Genomic DNA, 15,612 nt, shown 5'->3' with positions numbered 1-15,612 from the left:
AGTAACGTTAATGTGTCAATATAAGACAGCACATACTGATCTAGCAGGATCCCTATGCACTGAGGAAATGAATGGAGAGAAGTGCATGACACTGATTGGTCGCTGATTGGTCAGCGCCATACACTCCTCTGTACAACGCCCACTTGGCGTAAAGTAAAAACACGCCCCAGTTGGGCATTAAGAAAGTAATTAGCATAAAGCTAAAATCGCACATAAAAATAGATCGTTTTTCTAAATAAAAACCACTGCCGTTACCTACATTATAGCGCCCATCTCATTACGTAGGGGATAGGGCACTTTTAATGTGGTGACAGAGCCTCTTTAACGAAGTACAAAACGTGATACAAGAAATGTTCTACAGTGTTCAAAAAACATCTAAAGACTCGAGATGTGAGCCAGAAAGAAACATTCGTGCATATATGCCAAGAAATTGGCATTACAATTGTGTCTTACAAGAACAGAGTGGCTTCAGGTGGCATCTGAACCACTCACAATTAATCAAAGTAAGACAGTCATCCGCCTTATAATCCCCCAGCTTCACAATTGAAGCAATAGTAAACTACTTAAGAGGATAAAAGACTAATAACAACCTTTGCAAATAGGTCACTGCTTTGTTTCCTGGCAAATTACATAAACACATTGGAAGGCTTGTTAGTCGGGTAGGAAGAGCAACAGAGTGCAGGGCAGCTCGCTGGCAAAACTACAAAAAGGGCAATATGGCAAGCCACGTAATTAAGGATACCAATAGAATAGACAAAAAGCCCATAAACATCTGCCTTCTATGTAGGCAAAGTCTGTGTGACACTAATTCAAGTACATGCCTCCAAGTGGCAGCTGTCAGAGAAGATAGCACGGCGCCCTCCTCCGACTGACCACAAAAGGGAAGCGCAGAAGAACCCATAAGTAGCGGAGAGACTCCTGCAGCAGATAATGGATTACACTGCTGACACTTTGCATAATTCTGCTTTTCCCACTTTGACAGATCTTTTTCCAGAGCCCTAAAGAGATAAACTGTAGGCCCCTCATTGAGTGCGGATTAACTGTACCCATTTCTGTGTTCCGAGCTCATGTCTGGAAGCGGCATCATGGCTCCTATGTGAAACAACCCTATAAAAAGATTGTAAGCAGATGACCTGCTCTTCTACTTCACACAGATTTTTTTTATTGCTTTTTAAACTGAATGTAAAAAAAAAAAAAAAAAAAAAAGGGTCAGGTTTGTAAGATATAACAGCGTTGTTTGTGACGTTTTTTTTATTTAGGCGTCAATTTCTACTTTTTTTTTCTGGGGTTTTGAAGTCCTGTAGAGAAGCCTATGGGAAAAACACCAAAAAAAAAAAAAACGCCACACCCAGAGCATGCTGCATTTGGAAAAACTGCCACGGACCACAAAATTGCCTTAAAACCGCAACAAACCAAGACACAGTTGTGTGTAGTGCATTTATATTTTACTATAGACTTTTGTGGACCATCTGGCTGCACGACGCAGTTAGGCTATCTCCTCAAGAAGTCATGACCATGGAAGAGTCAACTGATCCCCTTGGCTTGTAGGAATTGTAAGATAGGATTTCTCTAAAGGCCCTTTTAGGGCCTGTTCACATCACCGTTCGCTTTCCGTTCCGGGGTTCCGTCGGAGGCTTTCGTCGGGTGAACCACTCAACGGAAAGTGAAACCACAGCTTGAGATCAATGGTGACGGAAACATCGCTAATGCTTTCCGTTCGTCACCATTCCGGCAGGTTTCCATTTTAACGACAGAATCAATAGCGTAGTCGACTGCGCTATTGATTCTGTCGGAAAACCGGAAACCTGCCGGAATGGTGACGAACGGAAAGCATTAGCGATGTTTCCGTCACCATTGATATCAATGGTGACTGAAACGGAAGCTGTGGTTTCACTTTCACTTTCCGTTGAGTGGTTCACCCGACGGAAACCTCAGACGGAACCCCGGAACAGAAAGCGAACGGTGATGTGAACAGGCCCTTACACGGGCCAATTATCAGGCAAACGAGTGTGCAAAGAATGCTTGTTGCCGATAATTACCCTGTGTAAACAGTGTAACGATGAGCAGATGAAACGCTCATTAATCCGCTGATCGTATAGTTTAAAAAGTGCGAAATATTATCGTTGTCGGCAGTGCGTCTCCCTGTGTAAACAGGGAGACGCGCTGCCGACATGATAACGTATGGGGGACGAGCGATTGGAGTAATGAGCGCTCGTCTCCATACTAGCTCCTTGTGAAAGGAGCAAACAAGCGCCGATCAACGAGCGGTGTAAAAGGCACATCACTTTTATAGGCACCTGGAATACTGCACTGTAAAAACAGACAGGATGTAGTTTATGGAGGTTAGGCCCCATTCACATCACTTTTTTGCCTACATTTACCAAAAACACCTGTAAAAGCTCATGACCTATACGTTAAACCACACAGTGGCACATGTCACCTATAAGATCCCACGATCCAAAAAAAAACAATAAACAGCATATTGCACAATTTATGTTTTTTTTACAGAATGGAGTAGCATAGTCTAATACGCTATTCCATACTATAAAAAAAAAAAAGGTATACCAACCCTACGGAGGCTACAAGGACACACCTTCGCCGAGCTTCTTGTTTTTATTTCCACCTTTGGCCTCAGTCAGACTAATGGAGCCCTCTGGAGATGTTTAGCATGTACATCAGGTGATTTACTGGTGTAAACGCTAAACGCAAGGAAAACCGTGATATGAATGGGGACTAATATGGGTGGTCTAGGATTAGGAAAAATGTCTGGACCCCCCCCCCCCCCATCTCAAGAAACTGCTTCTACCGCTGCTCTGTCCAACTTTCTAAGCAGGGGCTCGTAGCCATTGGGCTGGACACCACTGATTTCTATGGGGAGCATTTCTCTGGCACACAGCAAATGGCCACGTGTTGAGCATCTATACTGCCAACTAGAACGACTAAAAGGCCATTCACATGGGGCGATCAGGTAAAATAACGTACGATTGAGTAAAAGTTTGCAATCATTGGCCAGTGTAAACATGTTTGGCGATTGCACGATCAGCGAGAAATTGCTGGTTTGTTGTTGATCGAACCTTTTACGTTTTGCCTAAGATTATCGCTTGTCGGCGGTACATCCCCTCATGCAGACAGTCAGCGGCTAGTCGTTATCAGACGAGACCAGAGGATAGACAAGCGATCTAAATAGCGACCGAAGCTTCGAAAGAACATACGACTAATGTAACATATAAACGCATGTCTTTCGACCGTTAATAACTCACTTTATTGTCGAACGGCGGTCGCTTTTGCCAATTTAACTTCACGCGTAAAAGGACCGTAATGCATAACGCACTACATCCACCTCATAATTGTGAGTAGTGTGCAAAGATCTGCAACCTACATAAATCATTGAATTACTGAACACAAGTGTTTTTAGGAAGCAATAGGAGAACACAGAAGTGACCACCGGTACTGAACACTAAATGCAATGTATATTCGTTCCATCACCATAATACTCGTGATCTAGGAGGCTCATGATGAACAATGCCATCGGTTATGAAGCATCTGTAGTTACAATCCATGAAGACCTCCACAGCATCTTCACCCCCACAATGGGCAGCGGACATTCAAACCTTGTGGACCTTTTCTGCATTTACGTACAACCAAACTCTTGTAATGGTCTTGTGAAATACTGGCATGAAATAAGTTCAGCAATTAAGACAGAGAAGAGCAGCGTTCACCTCCTCCATTCTGCTCTGTTTCCCCGTCGTGCCCTGTACAGCCGCACGGCAGGGAGCGATCTCAGGATCCAGCCCTCGGCGTCTCTCTCCATCTGTTGTACAATGTGCGGAGGTGAAGATCTCATAATGAGTCGGATCAGGCAGGAGACAGAGCAGGGAGGCGTTAGTCAGAGCCGAGGTGTTGGATTCACACGCCTCTCTAGATTCGCCACCGCAAGTATTTATAGATATGAGTCAGTAGACGCAAGAGACCAAAGGTCAGCGAAAGCAGGTTTTTTACTTCAGGAACATTAAAATTTACCCAGGGTGCAATAGCGGGATAATCAGGGTCAATGTATAAAAGGAGTTTACCTTTTATATATCTATTTAAAGGCATCACCTTCGAACAATTATGGGATCCTTGCACAAAGTATGAGGCTCAATGGGTGTATTGTGCCCATCACTAATCAGCTAAAAGTTAAAGAAAGTCTTTGACAGCAAGTTCAAAAGTTTTCTATTCCCCATCTTTTGTACCAAACCACTTAAAAATGTGAGGAAGTAGCCGTAATGAACGACATTACATTAGAGAGCTATTCCAGGGGGCCCCAAAGATTGCAGCCACCGACGCGGCTTTCTTAAGACCTTCTACACCGGCCGATGCAGCGAGCGCCGATTAACGAGACATCGTGGATCGGCGGTCGTTTGCTCCTGTCACACGGAGCTGTGGATGGGGACGAGGGGTAGTTACTCCGATCGCTCGTCCCCATACATCATCATCATGTCGGCAGCGCGTCTCATTGTTTACACAGCGAGATCTGCTGCCGACAACGATAATATTTTACTTTTTTTAAACTATACGACCAGCAGATGAACAAGCGTTTGCTCAAATCTGCTGATCGCTGCCCTGTTTACACAGGGCAATTATCAGCAACGAGCGTTATATGAACGGTTGTCTGCCCGATAATCGCCCAGTGTAAAACCCTCCTTGCCGATTAGTCAGTAAAAATGCATGAAGGACTACCACAAAGACTGCATGTGCGAATCCAGCCTTAGAGACATCTTTCTATTTCTGTGTGACTGATAGATGCAGAATATCTATGAAGATGTGTCCCATTTTTCTCAATTATAAAAAAAAATAAAAAAAATAAAAATAATCAGGCATTAGGTTTGGTATGTGCAGCGAGTTTCTCGGGGACTTCATGTTCTAGTGAGAAAAAAGAAAGCCGACGGGAAAGGAGCTTATTAAATGCTTCATTTTGCACAGCTGATTCACTAAGAACAATGAGTATTATTGAATGATAACAAGTATGGGGGCTGCTCCCGCGGAGAAGGCTGGCACTAGCCATACAGTGCTTGACTCATACCAGCGCTGCACAGGCTATATTGGGACTGACATCTTAACCCTCAGATCTTAGTCAAATGTCATATGCTGACAGCGGCGTCACTTCTACACAGAACCACATATGGTTAGTCAAGATTTTTGTGCAGATTGCACAAAATCTGCATTATTTTTTTTTGGCATTACTAGATATTTAAAGGGGAAATGTAGTCAAAATTTACTTTTGTTAGATCATAGATACACACGAGAAGATCACACTAGTGAAGACTGATCGCAGACCAACAATTGTCAGAACAAAAAGGACTCCATAGACTCAAACCTCCTTTGGCACTGCTCAGATATTTCTGGCGGCTCTGTTCACACTTATATTGGGTTCAGTTCTGCTAAGGACTCAGTGTATATAGAAATAGTATAGTCTGCAACACCATTCTTGCTGTCAAAGGCACAGAAATCAGAGATCCAACAGATCCTATTAGAAGTCAATGGGATCCAATTGATAAATGCTCCTTCATACCAGTCATGGCTCCATTATCACATATCCACAGGGTAGGTGATAATAGTTTTGATCGCTGAAGTCCCCATCGCTGGGATCCCGAACTGTGAGTGGCGATTGAGCTTGATTGGCAGGGATCCCAGCGGCCAGACTCCCACCGATCAGCAAGTGACAGCGTGACTTACAGATCTGCAGTTGTTAAGATGGGAAAAACCCATGTGGGGCAGCCCATTATACCGTAACACTATTAGACTACTCCAGAACACTTCATAGGAAAGGAACCCAAAAAGTCGGCGGAAGAAAATGTCTAGGCACATGGGCTACCAGAATTTGTCCTGTTCTTTTCATATCCACCATCCCTAAGGTGCAGTAGGCGAGTAGCGCACCCCTTGAAGAAAAAGTCTTTATACTGGGAAGCCCTGTCCAAAAGGCAAGCATCTTCAATAGTTCAACAGAGTATATGGTTATCTTATAAAGCACCGACTCATCGTTTAACCACGTGGTGCCAGTTTAGAAAGGGACACAGTCTTCCTTATACTGGCGGGGTGATTCATGAGCGTTCTTGTGAATTTGAGGCTTTTTATTGTCACTCCTACACATGTGGGAAGAAACATTTTGATCTTAAACCATCATAGTGAAGGATGATAATGTCCCTTTAATACTGAGGGAGTGCCTATGTACACCTTCAAGAGTAAATAACAAGGTGGTTTCTGCTGAGATCAACAAAAATAATTATAAACCTCTCACTGATATGACGGTCAATGAAATGGTTGTTCCAGCTGCTCGCAACGTTCACTAAAATCAAGTCAAAATAATAATTCTTAAAAAAACTTTGATGACCCTATGCGGTTTTATAAAAGGTAATGGCGGAGAAAGATAATACGTTCCTTCTTAGGGCTCATGTAATCTGCAATTCCGTCTGCAGGAGCGCCGTACAGCGTAGCAGAGTCCATATGTAGGGAATGCATGAGGCACCGTATTCTACCCTAAAAGCTCCCGCCGAATACACTGAACATAGGCCTAGGCTGCCATTGACTTGACGAAGGTCAAAAGGGTGTCCTTACTTATGTTTTGCTGTAGTATACTATGCTTTTCAGTACAGAGATATTCCGCAAAGAAACAAACCGCGCAGTGTATGTTTCTTTTACATGGGAGCCTATGGTTTACTATCGGCGCACACGCTAGGGGATTTTTACCCGGCATATGCGCTGAACGTAGCCCCTAGACATGATCCTTACTTTGAGGTGTTTCACTTCTTATATGGTTTACAGGACTGTAATATATCCTTTAAATAAAATACGGTACTACATGATTTCTATCTTTTTTGATATGTGTGGACGTTTACCATAACGTTTAAAATCAGGTCTGGTTCTATATAGGTATTTACTACATGATTTCTATAGGTTTTATTTTTACCTTGGAGTCAATGGAGGGGGAAATGCAAAAAAAAAAAAAAAAGAAGAATTTATAAAAAAAAGTCTGAAACTGCAACACAATTTAGAAAACACACACTTCTAAGGTCCCATGCACATGAACGTGCTTTTGCGGCCGCAATTCCCCTGAAAATCCACAGGAGAATTGCGGCCCCATTCATTACTATGGGGACATGCACACAACCATGGTTTTCAAATAATGGACGTGGCCAATCACGGCTGTGCACATGGTTACGGTCGTGTACATGAGGCTTAAGCCCGAACATTGCACATGGGGCTGCTACGGGAAACATGAGAACACCTCATCTGCTTTTTGTTAAAAGTGGTTGTCTGAAAACCTATTCTAAAGTGCCCCTATTATGGAAATCTGCGTAAAAGGGGAGATATATCAAAAGTGGTGAATAGAAAAAGTGGAGTAGTTGCCCATAGCAACCAATCAAATTCCGCCTCATCTTTCAGAGGCCTTTTGGAAAATGAAAGCAATCTGATTGGTTGCCATGGGCAACTACTCCACTTTTCCTTGGCACCAGTATTGATATACGTCCCCCAGAGCGTTTTATTGTGTTTTCCGAGGAATATATATATTTTTTTTTTACAAAAAGGGTTCGTTTAAAGTCTATTGTGAAATAGGAAACCTTTATACAAAGTCATAAGTGCATCCAGGAGGAAGGAGAAGTAGAAGTTCTTTCTTTATATTTCCCATTTCTTTTGAAAGCACTTCTGCATCAAAATCTGCACGAAAATTTTCAACAAAACGCGATGTGTGAATAGAGCCTAGACGTACGGCAGCCGAGCTCCTCATGGCTTGTCATGTATAACTCAGGAAGCGATGTTTATTCTCGCTTTCATTTTCTGGCTGAGATAATTAAAACACTTTACAAAAAGCTTAAAAACTGAATCCCAGTGAAAAACATAAAATATTTACACATTTAAATCGTTTTAACTTTCAGAAAATAAAAAGCAGGTTAATTTCCATTTGCATCATTAATCATTTATCTGAACCTCTGCATTTCTGATGAGAAAGTGCAGCCACGCGCTAGAGGAACAAATGAGAAATAGTGGGAAGCCGACCATAGGCATTCTACTATAGATGGCACAGAAGACTGATCTTGATGGGATTAGCCAGCGATCTAATGTCTTTAGGGGAACGGATTCTTCCACCCTCCCCCTGATGACAAAACTAGCCATACACAAGTCATTTCAGACGGCCATTTTCTGAGCGACTTGTCAGTCATGGTTGGTCTTCGAAGGCGGTTGTTCTGGGTGACAAAGCCGCGAGTTAAAACGACAAGTCACCGATCAACGTCTACCTTGATCTGTAGCCTGGCTGGGCTACTTTTGATGACAGGTAGAACTATCATTTCGCATAAACGACTGTATAGGACTGCAGTCACCACACACTGACAGCCCTGAGAAAAGTGTGGCACAGGGCTTAAAGGGGTTGTCCAGGCACTGACAACGGATGACCTATCCACAGGATAGGTCATCAGTATATTATCGGTGGGAGTCCGACACCCGGACCCTGCACCGATCAGCTGCTCCGGCAGCTTCTGGGCACCGGATGTCTATGCCAGAAGCAGATGGTTCCGGTCACGGAATAGTGGCCGAGCTGTAGTACTGCAGCTATGCTCCTATTCAGATGAATAGAAGCGGAGCTGCAGTTCTGCAGTACGGCTGCTATGCAGTAGTTGGAGCCATCTGCTTCTGAACTCTGCCTACACCGCATAACATCAGGCGCCCAGAGGGCAGCCGGAGCAGCAGATTGGTGCAGGGTCCGGGTGTCCGACCCCCTGATCATATACTGATGAATTATCCTATGGATAGGTCATCAGTTGTCCGTGCCTGGGAACCCCTTTAATAAATACGGTGTTGGGTCCAAACACCATATTTTTAATACATTTATGCCAGAAAACTAGTGGAAGTACACAGATTAACCCTGTGGATTTCTTGGTACAATTTAGGGCGCTGGAGGACATTTTGCCTTCTTGACTCAATTTTTCTCTAAAATGGGAGCATGACCTAATTTAACCTGCAGAAATCATACAAATAGGTTTTTTGAACGTGACAAAGAAACAGCATGCCAAAAATCCCTAAAGAGGTCTGTTGCTGCTAGCAACAAATGGCACAGCAATATCCCAATGATTTGAGGAATAGCGAAGGGTATTAATTCACATGTATCTAGGACACAAAAGAAGCACAACCAAAATTAAACGTCATAAATAAAATCCAAAATTGAAAAACTGCAATCGTATTAATTTCGAGCACTTAAAAATTTTTTTAAAAAAAATCCCTTCTGCGTATCAGACCACTGCAAGGAAGGAACAACACTTATACAGTAAATTAAACCGCGGGGTGTAGTACTTAAGGGAGACGCTCCTTAAAATGTTATCGCAATTGAATTCGCTTCACCACTTTGCTGATGGAAAAGCCTTTACATTGATGACACCACAAAAGCCTCGAATAGTTGTAAGCAAAGGAAATGACTTCACCAATAAGGCGTCTTCTCCTGGAAAAATAGGGGTGACCACCCCTTATCATTCCACACGCCAATCAATCAATCTACTTGGCCATGGCCTCCTTTTAGGGTCCGTATTACCACTGCGGCACATTCAGACTCCTGATTTTGTACTGAACTGCACTTAGATAATCATCGAACTCTTTGGTGATCTAGGTTTGGTTCAGAAGAACCGCAGGGGGTCCAGGGGTTGTGTTACTACAGATCCCACAGTGCGGCCAGATTACGGTCCAACCTGGTGTTCAGTTAGATCACAGATCCCCAGCACAACTTGACTTGTTAGAGTAGTCACACGATGACATCCATTAGCTAGTCATGGGTTATTTACAACCAATTTCAACAGCTGAACTAAATAATATTAATTTCAGCTTTACTTTTATGGTTTATCCCGAAAATATTCCTTTAATCTGTCTTCAATTAAACGGTCAGGAAAGCCATAAACATTGCCAAACTGCCACCCAAATGCTGTCACAAAACCAACACGGACTTCTACCCGCTAATTGGCAGAATCCTCCCAGTTGACTGGCCAAGACTGATCACAAGACCCCATATCAGGAACCCTTACGAGAAGCGGCTGGCTTGCTTTTAATCGAGGCTCCAAGCTGGAACGTCACTTTAAGCCCTTGAGGAGACAAAATCTGGAAACATCCACAGCAATGGTGCATGCAAAAAACACAAGTCAAAAAGTTACCTGTAGTTGTTCGGTAGAACTGCTGCTCAGTTCATCTCCAGATTCTGAATCTGCAAGAAGTTTTTCAGAATTCTCCCCGGCAGAATCAGAGTGATCATTCGTTAAACTAGTCTTTTCGATGTCCATAAGTTCCGGGACAGGAAAATGCATGGCTGAGGGGCTCCTGCTAGTGGCTTTTGGTGAATGCAAATCTGTACACAGCTTCCCGTTATTATGTACCAGATCTAGAGTAAGTCCTCTTGTCTGTCCCGGGCTACTACTGGGTCCAAAGTTTTGGTTGGCATCCCGAATAGATGAGGTTTTTCCAAAACTTGAAAGCTCTGGAGATTTATTAACGTTCTCCGTCGACCTCTGCAGCCCTTGCATGACTTTCAGAGGGCTATTGGGCAGAATGCCCTGTTTGATAGGCGGCATCAACGCCTTTCTACTAACCTCCTTAACATACTGAGCGGGAACATACAACGGTTTGGAGTTTTCATCCTTCTTCACCTGCCACCAGTCTTCATTCGACTTCTTAATCAAAATATACTTCTCGCCTTGTTTAATAACAATCTTCTTGTTCTTATATTCATATTCATAGTCATATTCTACCTCAACGAAGACCGGTCCGAGAGCGGGCCTGCTGCTTTTGTCAGCCATTTTCAATAATGTTGATCACCTTTTTAGAGGAACGGTGTGCATTATGACAGCTTGAGATGAAAATTCTACAGATAAAAAAAAAATAACGTAAAAACATTAACAGTATATAAAAGGAACACATGAAGCAATACATCTAAATTCTCCCGGCACTCTTAGTATAGTGTTGTAAATGTGGTTAAAATTATGCCGCCACAAAGTGGGCGTTTGTGATGAATTATAGAGATATCCTAAAAGCTAGTTTAATGGACTCTGAACAAACTTTGAAAGGGTTTTCTCAATCAGGACGATCCCTGTCCATACACCCTATTAGAGGGGAGCTGCATTATAGGAGTCCTAGGAGAAGATTTGCAATAGTCAGGCAGGGTTGTCCTGATGAACTTGTGTGGGCCCAAATTACCAAACACCTTAATGTCCTCACATACACACGCATGCACTTAGTGATTTGAGGTAGAACTGTAATGTGATGTAACATGAAAACATCTGTATTTTCTATTGGTGATCGGTTCTGCTAATACACCTGCGGTCTACATTGGGAATGAGGAAAAATGACAAGCTTTAGTTACTTAAATATTTTATTTTGCTCCTTTTTTTCACCAACCAAGTTTAGTGACGTCCTGATATCTACCCTCAGACAGTTTTAGCTTGCCAACCCGCTAAAAAACAACCATATGAAGGAGTCCAATATTGTTAAATGCTATAACCACCTTTGCACTCTATTATTATTGTCCCAATGCAATAAGTATATTTGTTTTTTTAAAGCGGTGTGTCTCCATGGTAACAGACAACAAAACTGTAGTCGGGTCCTGCAGTCACGCTCTTCCATTTGTCTTCTACTACTTGCTAACCTACCAAATATATGTTTATACTTATTAGGGGATAGATAGAAGGGTCTAGCTGCAGGATCAGACTACACAAGGATTGTTTGTGGTCTGTTACCATGGAGACACATTGGCAGATATATCAAAACTGTCTAATAGTAAAACAGGCTATGTTGCCAATAGAAAATAGAGCTCAGCTTTCCTTTTTTACGCTCATGCTGTGATTGGTTGCTATGGGCAACAAGGACAGTTTTACTGCTAGGCAGTTTAGCTAAAAACGCCCTGTAGTCTGCATAGGAGCTGTATTCACAAAACAATAGGAAATGTTTAACCAAGACCTTCTGCAAAGTGGTTTAATTTTTTATTTTAGATGAATTGGGACAAGAAAAAAAAAATAAAAAATAAAAAAAGGTGTTGTGAATGTGGTCATAGCTTTTAACCCCTTCGCGCTCAGGTCAGTACTATTACGTCGCGCTAAGTACATCGTTCGCGCTCAGGTCAGTAATAGTACTGACCTGAGTAAACACGGCGCCATTTAATCCCGGCGCGTGTTTGAGCTGTGATAGCCTGCTGTTTCCGACAGCAGGCTATCACAGCTTAGTGTGCAGGGACCGATTGCGGTGGTCCCCGCCGATTAACCCCTTAGAAGCCGCGTTCAATAGCGATCGCGGCTTCTTAGGGGTTAAGCTGCCATCGCCGGCCTGCTACTCGATAGCGGGCCGTGATGGCTACTATGGCAACCAGAATCCTAACAATGGACTCTGGCTACGCCATCGACGGAAGCCTAGTGGGTCCCGACAAAATCAGGACCCACTATGCTTGCTGTCAGCTAACAGCTGACAGCTCTAATACACTGCACTACGTATGTAGTGCAGTGTATTAGAATAGCGATCAGAGCCTCCTGCCCTCATGTCCCCTAGTGGGACAAAGTAAAATAAGTGTGAAAAAGTAAAAAAAAGTTGTGTAAAAATAAGAAAATAAAAGATTTTAAAGTAATAAAAGTAAAAGTCCCCCTTTTTCCCTTATCAGTTCTTTATTATTAATAAAAATATATAAATAAACAAATAAACTATACATAATTGGTATCGCTGCGTCCGTAACGTCCTGAACTACAAAACAATGTCGTTATTTATCCCGCGCGGTGAACGCCGTAAGAGAAAATAATAATAAACCGTACCACAATAACAATTGTTTGGTCACTTCACCTCCCAAAAAATGGAATAAAAAGAGATCAAAAAGTCGCATGTACCTAAAAATGGTCCTGATCGAAACTACAGTTCGTTACACAAAAAATAAGTCCTCGCACGACTTTACTGATGGAAAAATAATAAAGTTCTGGCTCTTAGAATAAGGTAACACAAAAAATAAATTATATTTTACAAAATGTATTTTATTGTGCAAACGCCATAAGACATAAAAAAAAACTATAAACATCTGGTATCGCCGTAATCGTATCGCCCCGCAGAATAAAGTGAATGTCATTTATAGCGCACAGTGAACGCTGTAAAAAAAATTGAATAAAAAACAATAGTAAAATTGCTGTTTTTTTAGTCACCACGCCACCTAAAATTAGAATAAAAACTGATCAAAAAGTCGCATGCACCCCAAGAAAACTACAATGGATTCCTCAAGGTCTCTAGTTTCCAAAAAGGGGTCACTTTTGGGGGTTTCCACTGTTTTAGCACCACAAGACCTCTTCAAACCGGACATGGTGCCTAATAAATTAAATTTAATTAATTAAATGTCACCTCTACTTTGCTCTAAATTCCTGTGAAACACCTAAAGGGTTAATAAACTTTTTAAATGCTGTTGTGAATACTTTGAGGGGTCTAGTTTCTGAAATGGGGTGTTTGATAAGGGTGTCTAATATATGGGCCCCTCAAAGCAACTTCAGAACTGAGCTGGAAACTAAAAAATAAAATAAAAATGAGGCAATACTTCGCTTCTTACATTATACTGATAATGAGCCGTGCCCACCCCGAGATGACCCCAGTTTTGACCGTTTGTATAAACGGAGACCCCTATTAGACAGTTTCAGTGCCCGGTTTTCCCAGCATTCACCCCCGAGAAGTGTATTTCTATAGATGAATCCCTGGTACATTTGAAAGGGAGGCTTCAATTCCGCGAGTACCTGCCGGGTAAGAGGGCAAGGTATGGCGTGAAGATGTATAAGCTGCGAGAGTGCATCAGGGTATACCTACAAATTTAGGATATATATAGGGAAGGACACCAGTACTCAGCCCCCAGAATGCCCCCCTTACTGGGAGTTCATACAAAAATTGTGTGGGATTTGGTGCACCCACTGCTGGACCAGGGTTACCACCTCTACCTGGATAATTTTTATACCAGCGTCCCACTCTTCAACTGCCTCGCTTCCAGAAGTCCTGCGGCATGCGGCACTGCTAGAAGAAACCTGAGAGGCCTCCCTAAGACTCTGCTTGGGCAAACACTCAGAAGGGGTGAGAGCAGGGCACAATCTAGCAGCAACATATTGTGTGTCAAGTACAAGACCAGGGAGATGCCACACCAGTACCCATGTACCTGTACGAGGTACCAGTACAGGGACCCCCAAACTAGACTGCATCCTGGACTACAATAGGTACATGGGAGGGGTGGACTTGTCAGATCAAGTCCTGAAGCCTTACAGTACTTCTGGAAGCGGGGCCACAGGCATCGTACCAGGGAAACACTTTTTAGGAGAAGTTCCCCAAACTGGCAAGAAGGGAAAAAGTCAAAAGAGGTGCAGAGTCTGCTATAAGAGGGGGATAAGGAAGGACACAATATATCAATGTGACGCGTGTCCCGAAAAACCAGAGCTCTGTATGAAAGAGTGTTTTAAAATTTATCATCCATCCCTTTATTTTTAATTTACCCCAGTTTTACTCGCTCTGATCCACTTCGCACAGCTTACCCCTCCTCATCTTTCCCCTCTGAGCCCTGCTGTGTGCCTAGGCAGCTGATAACAGCCACATGTAGGGTATTGCCGTACCCGGGAGAGCCAACATTACAGTTTATGAGGTGTATATCTCCGGTGGCGCATGCTGGGCACAATATATCGGACACGGAATTGGCATATATGTATAGAAAATTGCAAATTTCACTCTGCACCAACTGCTGCACATTATCTTTTACACAATACCTGTGGGGTCAAAATGCTCACTACACCTCTAGATGAATGCCTTAAGGGGTGTAGATTTTAAAACAGGGTCACTTCTTGGGGGTTTCAACTGTACTGGTACCTTAGGGGCTTCTGCGTACAAGACTTAGCACCAGAAAAGCTCCAGTAGGCCAAATGGTGGTCCTTTCCTTCTGAGTCCTGCCGTGTGCCCAGGCAGCTAATAAACAGCCACATGTAGGGTATTGCCGTACCCGGGAGAGCCCACATTACAGTTTATGGGGTGTATGTCTCCGGTGGCACATGCTGGGCACAATATATCGGACACTGACATGGCATATATATAGAAAATTGCAAATCTCACTCTGCACCATCTGCTGCGCATTATCTTTTACACAATACCTGTGGGGTCAAAATGCTCACTACACCTCTAGATGAATTCCTTAAGGGGTGTCGTTTTTAAAACGGGGTCACTTCTCGGGGGTTTCAACTGTACTGATACCTCAGGGGCTTCTGCACACACGACTTAGCACCAGAAAATTCCCAGTAGGCCACATGGTGGTCCTTTCCTTCTGAGCCCTCCCATGGGCCCAAACGGCAGTTTATCACCACAAATAGGGTATTGCCACACTCAGGACAAATTGGGCAACAAAATGCGGTATTTTATTCCTTGTGAAAATAAGAAATTGAGCCAAAACTACCTCTTATTGGAAAAAATATTTTTTTTTTTAATTCACAGCCCAATTCAAATAAATTCTGTGAAAAAACTGTGGGGTCTAAATGGTCACAACACCCATAAATAAATTCTTTGAGGGGTGTAGTTTCCAAAATTGGGTGACTTCTGGTGGGTTTCCATTGCTTTGATACCTTT

General features: G+C 42.9%; 1 protein-coding gene across 5 annotated transcripts in view; it reads right to left on the bottom strand.

Moving 5' to 3' along the window:
• Positions 1–15,612, bottom strand: part of ARHGAP12 (Rho GTPase activating protein 12) — a 91,891-nt gene that overhangs the window by 63,041 nt on the left and 13,238 nt on the right. For all 5 annotated transcript variants that reach the window (XM_075827482.1, XM_075827480.1, XM_075827481.1 and 2 more), the window contains exon 2: positions 10,170–10,873. In XM_075827482.1, the coding sequence (XP_075683597.1) occupies positions 10,170–10,808 (639 nt within the window). In that variant the 5' untranslated portion in view covers positions 10,809–10,873. The remainder of the gene's footprint in view (positions 1–10,169; positions 10,874–15,612) is intronic.

The sequence above is a fragment of the Rhinoderma darwinii genome, chromosome 5, assembly GCF_050947455.1.
Source record: "Rhinoderma darwinii isolate aRhiDar2 chromosome 5, aRhiDar2.hap1, whole genome shotgun sequence".
In the NCBI taxonomy this organism is placed as follows: Eukaryota; Metazoa; Chordata; class Amphibia; order Anura; family Rhinodermatidae; genus Rhinoderma; species Rhinoderma darwinii.
The sequence above is the reverse complement of the archived record's forward strand: the minus strand, read 5'-3'. Positions and strand labels throughout refer to the sequence as shown.